The following is a 14,748-nucleotide window of genomic DNA, read 5'->3' as shown; positions in this document are numbered from 1 at the left end:
TACGACGTAAAAAAAGATCATCAGATCATTAATCTATATTTACATTAATTCGTCATCTGAAAATAGAAAACAAAGAATATAATCGTTTTTGCAAATGGAATATACCGAACACACACACAAAAGACAACGCTGCAGCGTACATATATCGCAGACTCATCTTAAAATATTTGGATACATTCAGATAGAATGTAATATTTGAATCACGTGTTCCAAGATTCAATGTGCGTTTTCTTTTTGAAGAAAAAAAAATTGGTTATCAACATTAAAAATTTTCTGATGATTAAGTTTTAATTGTTGTTTTTTTTCCAGAACAAAAATAAAAATCCAAAAAATAAAATTATGAATCATTCAATATCACAGATTACATCAGTTAAATTTAAATTGTTTGCTGAAAGTGAAGCTAAAAAGCTAAGCGTTTTACCAATTTCAAATGCACAAGTATTTGATCCGCTTGGACATCCATTGGATAATAGTCTCGCCGATACTAGTCTAGGTAAAACAAAATAATTAATATTCTGCATTCAATTCTAATTGAATGATTTTAAATCATGAATATATAGGACCATTAAAACGTAATGATTTCTGTAAAACATGTGGCCTAACCGATTTCGAATGTCTTGGTCATTTTGGCCACATTCAACTTCCATTACCTGTGTTCAATCCATTTCTATTGAAACATGTCTTTCAGGTAAGATTTCTATCTAATTCATTTCATTTTATATAAGAATTACGATGATTTTTTCTTTCATTTCTGATTAGGTTTTGAAAATGTTTTGTTTTAATTGTCATCGATTATTATTCACACCGTTCAATGTTGAAATATATATTGCTCAACTTCGTGCATTAGATCTTGGATTGGATTATATTCTTGACGATATTTTACAATATGCCAATGATATTTCACAATCATTTAAAAGTTTTGATTGGGGTTCAAGTGAAGGACAAACATTTTTACGATCAAAATTAACTGAATTGATTAATTCAGAATGTAGAAATAATAAGAAAAAAAATATGATGGAAAAAAATGAAATCAATGATAAAAACATGGATGATAATAATGTTGTTCAATTAGAGTCGATAGAAATAGTCAATTCAAAAAATGTAATTGAAAAGAAACAGCATTTATTTAAAGATCTAATCAGTTTGAAAATTATCAAACCGACTAAAGTTTGTACGCGTTGTAATTCCAGAAAACGTGGCTTAAATGTTATTAATAAATCATCAATAGTTATGACCACTGGAACACGTATGAAAAATGTGACCGATATGGATGAAACGATCGGCGTAGAGAATCGTTCATCTAAGTCGATAGAGATGAAAGGAAAATCATATCTAACACCGGCACAAGCACGTGAACATTTAAGAAAATTGTGGGTAAACGAAAAAGATGTTCTTATTCGATTATTACCGTTTTTGGACATCGATTTTAATGTTGATAATTCAATACCGAATGAATGTCCTATGGATGTATTCTTTTGGGAAACAATTGTTGTCACACCAAATCGTTTTCGACCATTAAGACATATGAATGGAAAATCATTTGAACATCATCAAACAACGGCGCTTAGTGAACTTATGTTGGTGGCAAAATCATTAGAAATAGCATTAGATAGTGCCAAAAAGACCAATATGGATGATAATATTGAACGATTCTATCGACATTGGTTACGATTACAGATTCTTTGCAATCGTATCTATGATATCGGTATGGATAATTTGCCGGATAAAAAATCTATCGGTGTTAAACAAATTCTGGAGAAAAAAGAAGGACTTATGCGTAAGAATATGATGGGTAAACGTGTGAATTTTGCCGCTAGATCTGTGATATCACCTGATCCATATATTAGAGCCGATGAAATAGGTGTACCATTAGTTTTTGCCACACGATTATCATATCCACAACCGTTAACCGATTGGAATGTCAAACAACTTCAAGAAATGATTATCAATGGACCGAATCAACATCCTGGTGCATTGTCTATTACTTATGAAGATGGTTATACTGTACGTTTGAAACCAGATGATATAAATCAACGTCGTTCAATAGCGGCCACATTGCAACCGCCATCATTTCATCCGAATCAAGGAATGCAAGGTGTTAAGATTGTTAATCGTCATCTAATTACAGGTGATGTTCTTCTTGTTAATCGTCAGCCAACTTTACACAAACCATCAATAATGGCACATCGTGCACGTGTATTGCCTAAAGAAAAAACCTTACGACTACATTATGCTAATTGTAAATGTTATAATGCTGATTTCGATGGTGATGAAATGAATGCTCATTTTCCTCAATCAGAATTGGCACGTTCGGAAGCCTATAATATTGCCTCAGTCAATTATCAATTTCTTGTGCCGAAAGATGGATCACCATTGTCCGGCCTTATTCAAGATCATATCGTTGCTGGTGTATTACTGTCAACTCGTGGTCGATTTTTTAACAAAAAAGATTATCAAGAACTTATTTATGGTGCATTATCATTTTTGACAAATAAATCAATCAAATTTCTTCCACCTACCATTCTAAAACCGGAATATCTTTGGTCGGGAAAACAAATTATATCAACCTTATTGTTGAACATTATACCAGCGAATAAACCATTGCCAACATTTCAAATTGAAAGTAAAGTTTCAACTAAATTATTGATTTCAGAAAAACCAAGGCCATGGACTGCCGGTGGTCCATTAGGCGAAAAAGATATGTGCGAAAGTCAGGTTATATTCCATCATGGTGAACTATTATGTGGCATCATGGATAAAGTAAGCTTTGGAGCGAATAAAAATGGCCTTATTCATGTCTGTTATGAGCTTTATGGTGGTGATATTCATTCACTTTTGTTGACGGCCATTGCCCGTCTTTGTACCAATTATCTTCAATCACATCATGGCTTTACGTTGGGCATACATGATATTCTGATCAAATCGAAACCGGATGCGAAACGAAAAAAAATAATTCGAACATCAAAATCTTTGGGTATGAATGCTATTGTTGAAGCTTTTCAAATACCAATCGATAGTGATGATGTTATGGTTAAATCGAAGTTTCGTGAAGCACATACAGCACGTGATAATGATTTTATGATGAAACAATTGGATGCTGCTTACAAATCACAGACCGATTCTGCCAACAATGAAATCACAAAGATTTGTATGCCTAAAGGATTGGTGAAAAGTTTTCCTGCAAATAATTTACAGATGATGATTCAGACTGGTGCTAAAGGTGGTTCAGTAAATGCTATACAGATTTCCTGTTTACTTGGACAGATCGAATTGGAAGGTCGTCGTATACCGTTAATGATGTCTGGACGTACGTTACCATCATTTCGACCATATGATACACAACCACGTGCCGGCGGTTTTGTCACCGGACGTTTCCTTTCTGGTATTCGACCGCAAGAATTCTTTTTCCATTGTATGGCCGGTCGTGAAGGTTTGATTGATACTGCTGTAAAAACTTCTCGATCCGGTTATCTTCAACGTTGTCTTATTAAACATCTGGAAGGATTGATTGTAAATTATGATCTTACTGTTCGTGATTCGGAAGGATCAGTCATACAATGGCTTTATGGGGAAGATGGTCTTGATATTCTTAAATCACAATCATTGAAAAAACCATTCTTTCCTACCATATTGAATAATCGTGAAGCTTTAAAAGCAAGCAAAAATGAAATGGAAAAATTAACGTTGATTCGTAATCCAACATTGATGAAACAGATTCAACGTGTGAAAAAATTTCAAAAATCTATTGATAATCAAACACAATCAACAAAAACATCACCGTTTTCAGTGTTTGAACATCAAAAACGTCAGAATAATTTGATGATTACTAATGATGAATTAAAACAAATGTGGTATGATCAAGATGTCAAACAACGACAGATGTCGATAAACAGGACTATGAAATCAATCGAACCGATAATTCCACGATATCGTCCAGATTTAAATCTTGGTGCCATAAGTGAAATGTTGGATAAAATTGTTGAAGATTATGTTCATTCAGGTTTAAAAAATGAACCGAAAAATGTGATCAATGAATTCCGTCAAACAATGAATGTTTGTTATATGCGATCATTATGTGCACCAGGTGAAGCTGTAGGCCTTTTAGCTGCACAATCTATTGGTGAACCATCCACTCAGATGACATTGAATACATTTCATTTTGCCGGTCGAGGTGAAATGAACGTAACTTTAGGTGTTCCACGTCTTCGTGAATTATTAGTAACAGCATCGAGTCATATTTCTACACCAAGTATGGACATTCCATTTCGTACAGATATTGATCCCAGTGTAAATATTGAAGAAGAAGCGGAAAAAGTACGTTTACGTTTGAATGCTGTACGATTAAAAGATGTACTTGAATTTGTCGATATTAATGAACATATCGAAATTGGTTCATCAAATTCGTTTGGTGATCGATCACGTATTTATACGATTCGGTTTGGATTCTTGCCAAAATCTTATTATAAACGAAGATATTTTACAACACCATCCAAAGTGTTACATTATGTTGAAACAATATTCATTCGACAATTTATTGAAGCTTTGAATCGTCGATTACGATTATTGACACAATCCAGTGGATTATTCGATACAAAAAGTACACGATTAAAATCTGGTAATCAGACGAAAAAGAAAACCATTGTTGATGGCGATGAAGAAGAAATGATGCAACAGGAAAATGATGACAATGAAGATGGCGATGATGGTAATGATAATGATAACGATGATCAAACATCAAAGAAAAAGAAATCATTGATCGATGATGACGATGATGATGATGATGAAGATTTTGATGATTATGATGTTGATGAAGGTGAAGGTGATACTGTTGCTATGCGACAACGTACACGTTTAAATCAGGAACAAGAATATGAAGAACCTGATCAAGATGAAATTGAAGAACAAGAAGATGATATTGATGATGATCAAGAATCAAAAGAAAATGATAATCAATATGCCGATATCCTCTATAATCTTGTACAAAATCCGATAATCAAATCTGAACCTGTTGATAATGATGACGATGAGGAAATTGTTGCTAATGAAACAAATGTATCATCATTGCGTGAACAACGATTAGCTGAAAAGCAAAAAAATCTCGAAGCGGCGGCTGAAGAACGAAAAAAACGAGTATTGAATAAATCACCCGGATGTATAATGGATTATTCATTCGATACAAGTCGAGAACTTTGGTGTGAATTTATATTGAAATTTCCACTAATATCGGCCAAATTAGATCTACGAACTATTGTTGAAGAAGAATCTTTTCGAGCTTTCATTCATCGTGTCGGTCGAATCGATCGTGCATTTTTAGTCAAAGATAATGATGCTGCACAAAAAAATTTACCATTTTGTAAATTGATCAAAACGGAAGGTGTATCCGTACCTCAAGTTGTTGAATTTGAACGTTTTCTTGATTTACGACGTATCTATACGAATGATATGCATGCTATTGCACGTACTTATGGTATTGAAGCAGCACGTGCCGCACTTATACGTGAAATTAAAAACGTTTTCGCTCCTTATGGTATATCAGTAGATAGTAGACATTTATTATTGATTGCCGATCATATGACATTTACCGGTTCTATAAAAGGTATGAATCGTGGAGCGATGGATGGAATCTCACCACTACAGGCAATGACATTTGAAACAACTACAAATTTTTTGAAAAATTCTTTGCTTTTAGGTTTGTTATTCATTTATTTCAGACAACTTTTTATTGAAAATTTTGAAATTAATAAATTTTACAATTTACAGGCTTGAACGATGATTTACAATCACCATCAGCACGATTAGTAATAGGACGTCCAACAGTTGTTGGTACTGGTTTGTTTGAAACACGTTTAAAGCCAAAAATGGTTACGGAATTGATTCAACCGAATCTACATTTAGGTACATCGCTGCAACGTCATTCATACCATCCATCGACATCATTCCTTGGTCAACCTTCAACATCACGATCATTGTTTGGCCGTTTTTCAAATGTTAATCGACAATCATCATTCTTATCACCATCAATGTTTTCACCGAATCTATTCAGTTCGGCTTCGAAGGATAAATCGAACAAAAGTCGAAAACGCTCCAAACCTGATGTTGATAAAAATGATGATAAAACCTCAACTCCAATCAAAGAGGAAATTCATTCCGATATTGAAGAAACGAATTTGTCCGAAACACCACCAGCTACAAAAAAGATGAAAAAATCTAAAAAACTGTCCATTAAATCAGAATTTGACTAATCATTTATAGAATTAAACAATTTTCAAATTTTTATTATCAATCAAACCAATGTACAAAAAAAATTTCATTCAATAGCCTAAATCCTCTATATATCATACAAAGATGCCAACTTTAAAAAAAACGAAATTGCGATGAACACATTCACTAAACAAAAAAAAAAAACAAATCCAAATATTGATTTCATTTTGATGTTGCCATTTTGGTCACCAATTTATTGGTCTGTTGCTGAGTATTGTTACTATTATCATGATTTCTTGCCGTCGATCGTGATTGTTTCGCTAATTGTTGTTGATGTTGATGAGATCCACCATTTCCATGTCCTGTCATTGAATACTGCTGTTGACATTTTTGCTTATTGGTTTTGATGCTAGAGCCAATGATTGGTGAGTTTTTTACCTCATTGGCAGTATTAACATTAGTCGGGATATTATAGCAAACATTATGTATTGCAGCTTGTGGCTGCGAATTAGCTTTGCATGTATGCGGATAATGTACTTGAGCGATTCGATCATACGATGATAATGATGTATCAATCGGCGGTGGTTGTCCATTGTTTAGTTGATAACCATTTGGACCCAATTGATTTCGGCGAATATCAGTTTTCTGTTGCGATGATTGTTGTATTGTTTCATCCATTTTTGGTTGTGCAATCAAATTCATTGGAATTGTTCCATATGGATTGATAATCGAATATGATGGTGAAACATTAGCTTGTGATGGTGGTACAAGGCTATGAGGATGCGGATGCGAATATGGCACATGAGAATTAGGATTCGATTGATGTTGCATCGCAGATTGAATATTTGGACCATACATCATCGGATAACCATTGGCAATCTGCGAATAAAATGATAATTACAACTTTAATATAATTATGATGATAATAATTTACAGAAAGAGTATATTGATGATTTGGCTGTCCAGCTGTGGAAGTAATATTCGTATTATTTGGAGGCACATTTGTTGAAGATTGATGTGGAAGGATTTGATGTGTTGGAGGATTAGCCAACAATGGTGTCGAATGGGATGGTGGCTGTTGTATTCCACCCATTGCCGATTGATTCATGTAGGTATAAAACTATAATTATAAATTATAAATTGTAAAATTATGTATCACAAAAGAACAATGAAAATTACCTGTTCATTTGGGATTGAATGCAAATATTGATATTGATTATTGGCATTCGGATCCATATATGGATTGTATGCTATGAACAGAAGAGTCCGATTAGATAAGAATTCATTTGAATCTTAATACTGTACCTGTAACGCCCGGAACACGTAAATAAGGAGCATAAGGGTTAGACTGTTGTTCCATCAAATGATGAGCCGGTGGCTGTTGATTTGATAACTGATGGATGGATGACATCGATGATGGATGATTCATACGATGATGGCTGCCGAAATTTCCAGTTCCACCTTGATATTGATGATGATGATGATGATGAAGTTGACTAGTACCGGGATGTGAATGTCTTGCATTATATCCACCACCACCACCACTTGTTTGATGATAAGGGTTATTTTTAGGATTATTATTCATCACATTAGATCGATAAGGACCTCTTGAATGAGGATGTTGATGATTGGAATTATTATTGTTATGATTGGAACTATCGAATCGTTGTGAATGATATTGATTTTGATGATGATGATGATGAGAAAGATTGGCAGGCCTGTACGATGCGGCAGATTGATGAGATGATGACGATTGATGGTATGATTGTGGTTGATAATTATAATATGGCTGAGTAGCCGGCGGAGGATGAAACGGTGGCTGTGCTGATTGATGATGTTGATAACTCTGATGATGATACATATTATGATATTTATTAACTCTACCAGTATAACCACCTGATTTACCACCATTACGGTTTGAATTTGAACCGACATACGAATTCTGAGGTTTACGCCGTTGCATCATCTGTTGGCTATTGTTATTATTATTTTCTTTTTTATCAATTAATGGTTGTTTTTGCTGGCCATCATCACCACCACCACCACCACTACCACCACCATCATCATCATCATCATTATCAACAATGTTCGTAATATTGGTGTCGATAATCTCCAATACATTTTCATTTGTATCACAATTATTGTTTTGACTGTTTGAATCAAGACTAGAACTATCAACTGGTTGTTGTGGTGATTGTATCAATTTGTTATCGGAATTTTCTTCATTGCCAGTTTGAAGTTGTAGCTTAGATTTTGATGATTGTGATGAAGAAGAATCGGCATCCTTTGCATCTTGTTGACTGAAAATTCGTGCACGAACTTTTTCATAATTCTCTTCACGTTCTTCTAATGATCTTGATCGTGATGAATCGGATAGTGATCCTGTTCCACATCCACTACCACCACTCACAAGACTGGCACCACCACCATTCAATAATAATGAATTATCCGGACTTTTATCCTTATCAAATGAACTGCCAGGTGAATCATCTAACGATGTTGAATCTCGTTTCAATATAGATTTTTTCTGTCCAATTGTTTCATCTCGTTGATCTTTAGCTATCATCTCTTTGAATGATTCATCTGGTTGTCGTGTATTGGAATTTTTCGTTAAAATAACAGACGAATGAGCTTGATCAACTAAATGTTCAAGCTGATAATAATCGGCTGTTTTATGAATCAACATTCGATTATAGGAAGATGCTTGCTGAATTTTCAACGTATCACGAGTTGTATCATTAAGAAATTGTGCGAGATCCTGTTCAATTTTATATAGGAATTGTCGATCTTTCAAACTTTTTTTCAAAGTTTCTGTAAGAAATGTTTTTGCCTCGGCAACGGAAATTTCCTGAATTTCACTACTTGAATCTATGAAAAAATTGATTTTTTAAAAAATTAACATTTTTACTTTTTAAAGAAAAAGAACACAACTAACCTCTTGAAAGACTTGGCGATGATGTATTGCTACTTATTATGGAACTATTTTTACTGCTTGTCTGTAATGAATAAAATTCAGTGAAATTAAAATCAACTAAAAATGACAATAATCAAAATACTAACTGTTAAACTTATTGGTTGGCTAATGTTACTTCCAGATACGGTATTATTTCCGTTATTGATAATACTGCCACAAACAGTGCTGTAAGCCACAGTCAAATGATTTGTTGATGAACCAACATTTTTTATCAAATTCAATGTTTCATTACTTCCACCATTCGATAATTGAATGGGTGGTGGTGATGGCGATAAACTTGATTCACGTACAGCACCACTACGAATCAAAGGTTTTGAACGTTTTTTCAAACTGCCATCCATACTGTGCGTTGATTTTGGCCGAACAGAATTATCACGATTTTTACCATTCGATTCATTTGTATCGTTGATTATTAATCCATCAATAAATTGTTTTGATAAGCTACTGATGACATTTTCATTTATTGATTGATCATTGTTATTTGATTCTTGCATAATGGTAACAATTTCATCATCAGCATTTTTTGTTTCCAGCTACAATGAAAATTGATGAAAAGAAAAAAAAGTTATAATTTGCACAACAAAAAAAAATTAAAATAAATCCAAACCTCATCGACTGAATCAATACAAATAGATATTGAATGTCCTTTCATTTCTTTCATTGTAATTGAATTTTCTTTTATCACATTATTCGATGATGATGATTCATTATTTTCGACCATATTTAAATCATCAATTTCCTCTTGTTGTTTTTTCATTGTCGATTTTCGTAATTTATTATTAATCATTGTCGATGATTGTAATTGATGTTGTTCCCTGTGACTGTCACCATTCGATTTATTATCATCTTGTTGCTGCTCTTGATTTGTATGAACCAATTTCGATGAAGTTGTTTTTGTCGAAACTGTAGCCATATTATCATCATTAATTGAAGACATTTATTACAATGAGAAGCAAAAAAAAAACTATATAGAGATCTATATTTTTTTTGTTGTTGTCTATGAAGATCAATCAATTTTTTTTTGTTGATGAAATGATAATAAATTGCTCAACAGAAATTTTTTTTTTGTTATCGTTTACAACTATTTTGGGAGCTACATACACACAAACACGAGCTGTCATTGAAAAGAAAAAATAGAAAATTGATTGGATTTATTTGAATTATTCAGTAAATATAGATACAATAAACAACAAAAATCATAAGTAATTTGAATAATGATTTCGATTTAATAATTTTCCATCAAATGGTTTGGTCAATACTTAACAATTTTTCTAGAATTATTTAGAAAAACAAAGAATTTTGATTCTATGAATAATAAACATAATCCCATCATTTCAATTTTCATTCAAGAAACTTATTTAGACAAAACATTTGAATGATGAATAGAGAAAGAAAAAAACCAGACACCATTCAAGCAGTTATGACGCCTATAGACATTGTAATGTACATGTATTCTAATCATGTTGATAAAAAAAGTATTGTAATGATTGATATTTATGTTTGTTTGGTAAATTATTTTTATCCCCTTTAAACAACAGTTACAAATATGGCATCTGGTTATTGTTGTTTTTTTTTGTATATTAAATTTACCTAATTAATCAATGACTAATTAATATCTGATATCTGAACAAAAAACTTTATTTCAATTGTAAATGAAATTTGAATCAAAAAAATGTTTACTTACCAGGATTTTGATTTGAAAAATTTTTCACTTCTTTTGTATTTTCATCTAATAATTAGCTACATTTGTAAAAGAAATATGGCAGCTCAACAAACAAAATATTAGAGGCCGGTATTTGTAACAAAAAAAAAAAAAGAAAGAATCAGATAGATCGATGATTTGTCTTCATCTGGATGTATCTATCATTCTTCCTCTATTTTACTATCACTTTAATTTATGAATTTTATTGAAAACTAACTAATAATTAATTGCCACTCAACAACAACAACAACAACAACGAAAACAAAAACTTTTCAATAACCAAATTGCACCATACACACAAATTTAACATACATACATTATTTCTCAAAAAAAAAGATTCAATGTAAAAATAATGGTTTATAATAATGCCGAATGATGAATGAACCAAAACGAGAAAAAAAATAAAGGATTTGAGGTATAAAAAAATGGTGAATTCTATATAATGAATTTTGAAAACAATTTCGGGTTCATATTAATGTGTTCCCATTTTCAATTTCATCTTCAAACAACAAGCATGTGTATTAACACACACAAATCACACAAACACGGTAAATGTATATGGCAAGAATCTGAAATACTGAAAAGAAGCAGCAGCAGCAGCAGTGTATAGCAACTTGAAAATGGACGACAATACTTTATGACGACATTCCCGAAAATAAAACACACAAATGATGAGCAAAAATGATGGTAACCAATTTTACTACTAATAGTTTCACGTATAGACATTGAAATGGAAAAAATTTTTGTTTTGTTGTAGAATCTATATCTCGATTTTGTTCGAGTTATATTCGGGTAAAATTAAAGTTTGGTTCGTTTGATGTTGAATGTTGATGTCGTTGATGGTGATGTGATGATCACAATATTTGCAATGTTTTGTTTAATGATATTTAATACTTTTTTCAATCATTTATGTTGGCGTTATTAAACCTAAACTAAAATTAAGAAAGAAAATTACATTGAAAAAAAATGGCCAACGCATCAAACCCATATGGCCATATAAAAAATATATACACACACAAACACACGAGATATGTTTATAATCTCGATAAGCGCATGTTCTATTCGAAACATCGCGATGATGAGCCGATGATCGTGTTCGTTTCGTAAAAGTTGTAAAGTTTTTTTTTATCAATTGTCATTATTCATCAATAGATGGCCCTTACTTGTTTAGTTTGATTAATTTTACAAATTACAATTAATTTAAAAAACTTTAATGATAATAATAATAAAAGAATTTCCAAACAAAAAACAAAATAGAAGATTCAACAAATTTTCAAATCAAGAATGTTTAAGTTTTTTTTCCAAATTAAATAATTCCAATGTTAATGGACCAATATATTGTGGATCAAATTTCATCAATATCATTTCAAGTAATTCATCATTAAAATGACTTATCTCTTCCAAACGACTTAAAAGATTTAGATAGATTGATTTAGCTTCACAAATGGATTGAAATTTAACCTCTAGATAACGTTGTAATAGATGACAATAGGTATAATATTCCAATCTAAATTTTTATAACGAACTTTTATTAATTAATTTTTTTTAATTAATTTGAAATTTTTTTTTAATTCATACGTTATGTATTCACGATGCAGCAAACCTTCACGATTGGGAAAAAATACCATAATTATGATAAGCTAATAAAATTGATGAAAAAGTTAATTCAAATATTAAACGAAAGAATTTTTTGTACTTACCAGATTAACAATCATATCATCATTTTTCCAATCAGCATGAAATGATTGGCAAAAATTTTGACATCTTTCATAATGTTGTTCACCATGCAATTGTCGAAGATAATCTTGTTCATAAACAAGAAGTGTACCATTCTTTGAAATGAAATTTTTGTTTTACATTTATTTTGAAAAAATTATCGAATAAAACCAATTACCTTATTATAGGGAATATTTACGGAATTTTTTTCCGGATCATAACAACGAATTATATTGAGTAGACTACGAATTTTACTTACAGAATTTTTCAACAAAATTTCCTGATCAACAAGACAAAGATTTTTGAATGCTTGAACATTTTTAATATGTAAAATTAATTGTTTGATTGCAAATTCTAAATATTGAAATCCTTCAACCATATTATTGACAATTTTACGTTCACTATTCACTGAACGTTGATCCATTTCATTTAATGTAACAAAAATTCTTTGTAATTCTTCCAAACGATCATGTTCCATTTTATCGAATCGTTTTGGATCTTTATCATAAATATCATCAATAACTTTTTCCTTTTGTAAAACATCTTTATAAATTTTTGATGAAATTTGCCATTTATTATATTGTTTTTGATTTGCAATTACATTTTCCGGTAACATTGAAATATTATCCAATGATGTTGTTGTCGATGTTTTCGGTGTTGATTGATAATTATTATTATTATTTGTTATTATTGTATCATTATTTTTAGCTAAATATTCTGATGGTGGTGACCATTGAATATCATTGAATTTTATTTGATCATTTGGCGGCTGCGGCTGCAAAGAACAATGTGGTGATGATGATGATTGTTGTTGTGGCTGCTGTTGATCATTGAAAATATTTTTCGAAAATAATGTCGTTGTTGATGAAGATGATTCATATGAAAATAAATCTGGCCCTCCATCATTTTTCAATGAATCATTTTCATTCAAAAATATTATATTATTATTATCATTATGATGATCTTTTGATTGATCTTTGTGGCCATCATCACATGTCAAAGGTGATGATGATGATAAATCTAATCGTTCATTAATATATTCTATTAAACGTTTTCTATCAATCGATTGTATCAAATCATTTGTTGTTGTTGTTGTTGTTAATGTTTGTAATTGTTCATATTTTTCTTTATTAATAATCGATTTATCCGATGATGTTATTATAGGTAATATAATGATATTATTTTGTCCATGATTTATTTTGATACGTTTAACATTATTATCATCAATAATTGTACTACTATTCGATTGATCATTACTTGTTGATTGTTGTTGTTGTTGTTCTTGTTGATGATGATTTTGTGTTGTTGAACTATCAGCATCATTCAATTCAATATGACGATGTTTACGACGTTTCATTTGTTTTTCTTCATCCGTTAAAATCCATTCTTTTAACATACCGATCGAAAAACATTTATCTAATCGACATTTTCTACAATATTTTCTTGTTTTTGGATCTAATTGACATTTATTTGTATTTGATATACAATGAAATTTCTATGAATAAATAGATTATAATATTTGATTCACAAAACACATCTATCAAATAGATTTACCTTGTTACGTAAAGCATTACGACGAAAAAATGCCTTACATGATTCACATGTTAATGCATTGAAATTATATCCTAATGCTTTATCACCACAAACACCACAAATTTTTGTTAGTTCCATTTTAGTTTCACAACTGATCAACAATGGTGAAATTCGAATTGTCGATAAATGTCGAATCTATTCAAAACAAACAAACAAGCATTATGTCGAAAAAAACGAGGTGCGAATTTTAACAAACAAAATTGTCAACAATGAAAATAACAAGAATCGAATTGCGAATAAAGAAAAACAAAAAAAAAGAGAAAGAAAGTAAAAGTTTTTTTTCTCAAAACCAAAACCAAAATGAAAAAAAGCATAGAAAATATCCACAAACACATACACCAACGCAATGAGAGAGAGAGAATCAACAAAAACAAACTCACCATAAAATAAAAATTATATTAATCATTATCAACTTGATCGAATAACATTAATCAAATATAAAAAAAATCATGAGCCCAGGCAAGAAAAAAAAGAAGTTAATTTATCATCAACGTTATTAAGTACATTTAGAAAAAATCGCTTATCATAAATTTTTTGTTTCTAATCATCAAATTCAAAGCAA

General features: G+C 31.1%; 3 protein-coding genes across 6 annotated transcripts; 1 reads left to right on the top strand and 2 right to left on the bottom strand.

Annotated features, from left to right (window-relative positions):
* The first annotated feature begins 13 nt into the window (after positions 1-13).
* On the top strand, positions 14-6,288 carry Polr1A (RNA polymerase I subunit RpI1). 2 transcript variants are annotated; one of them, XM_075824104.1, is made up of 5 exons: positions 14-221; positions 310-493; positions 561-688; positions 760-5,689; positions 5,761-6,288. In XM_075824104.1, the coding sequence occupies exons 2-5, from the start codon at positions 340-342 to the stop codon at positions 6,240-6,242; spliced, it is 5,694 nt and encodes a 1,897-aa protein (XP_075680219.1). In that variant the 5' UTR covers positions 14-221; positions 310-339; the 3' UTR covers positions 6,243-6,288. The 2 variants fall into 2 exon arrangements, with proteins under 2 accessions (XP_075680219.1, XP_027194679.2); XM_027338878.2 differs by having other exon boundaries at positions 208-493.
* Positions 6,246-11,656, bottom strand: LOC113789357 (uncharacterized). 2 transcript variants are annotated; one of them, XM_075824106.1, is made up of 8 exons: positions 11,512-11,656; positions 9,783-10,078; positions 9,262-9,708; positions 9,137-9,197; positions 7,507-9,069; positions 7,381-7,451; positions 7,136-7,321; positions 6,246-7,080 (listed from the first exon to the last, which is right to left on the bottom strand). In XM_075824106.1, exons 2-8 carry the CDS (start codon positions 9,960-9,962, stop codon positions 6,424-6,426), a joined length of 3,165 nt encoding a protein of 1,054 aa, XP_075680221.1. In that variant the 5' UTR covers positions 9,963-10,078; positions 11,512-11,656; the 3' UTR covers positions 6,246-6,423. The 2 variants fall into 2 exon arrangements, with proteins under 2 accessions (XP_075680221.1, XP_075680220.1); XM_075824105.1 differs by lacking the exon at positions 11,512-11,656 and adding an exon at positions 10,860-11,004 and having other exon boundaries at positions 9,783-10,289.
* Positions 11,657-12,009: 353 nt separating this feature from the next.
* Positions 12,010-14,582, bottom strand: Hr96 (Nuclear hormone receptor HR96). Of its 2 annotated transcripts, none has more exons than XM_027338882.2 (5): positions 14,148-14,582; positions 12,772-14,088; positions 12,578-12,709; positions 12,456-12,517; positions 12,010-12,384 (listed from the first exon to the last, which is right to left on the bottom strand). In XM_027338882.2, exons 1-5 carry the CDS (start codon positions 14,262-14,264, stop codon positions 12,156-12,158), a joined length of 1,857 nt encoding a protein of 618 aa, XP_027194683.2. In that variant the 5' UTR covers positions 14,265-14,582; the 3' UTR covers positions 12,010-12,155. The 2 variants fall into 2 exon arrangements, with proteins under 2 accessions (XP_027194683.2, XP_075680223.1); XM_075824108.1 differs by having other exon boundaries at positions 12,289-12,402; positions 14,148-14,581.
* Between the last annotated feature and the right edge of the window lie 166 nt (positions 14,583-14,748).

Source organism: Dermatophagoides pteronyssinus, unplaced genomic scaffold (genome assembly GCF_027571235.1).
Source record: "Dermatophagoides pteronyssinus isolate colony J.1.1.1.1 unplaced genomic scaffold, Derpt_VIB-CSIC_2022.12 sq0049, whole genome shotgun sequence".
Taxonomy (NCBI): Eukaryota; Metazoa; Arthropoda; class Arachnida; order Sarcoptiformes; family Pyroglyphidae; genus Dermatophagoides; species Dermatophagoides pteronyssinus.
The sequence above is the reverse complement of the archived record's forward strand: the minus strand, read 5'-3'. Positions and strand labels throughout refer to the sequence as shown.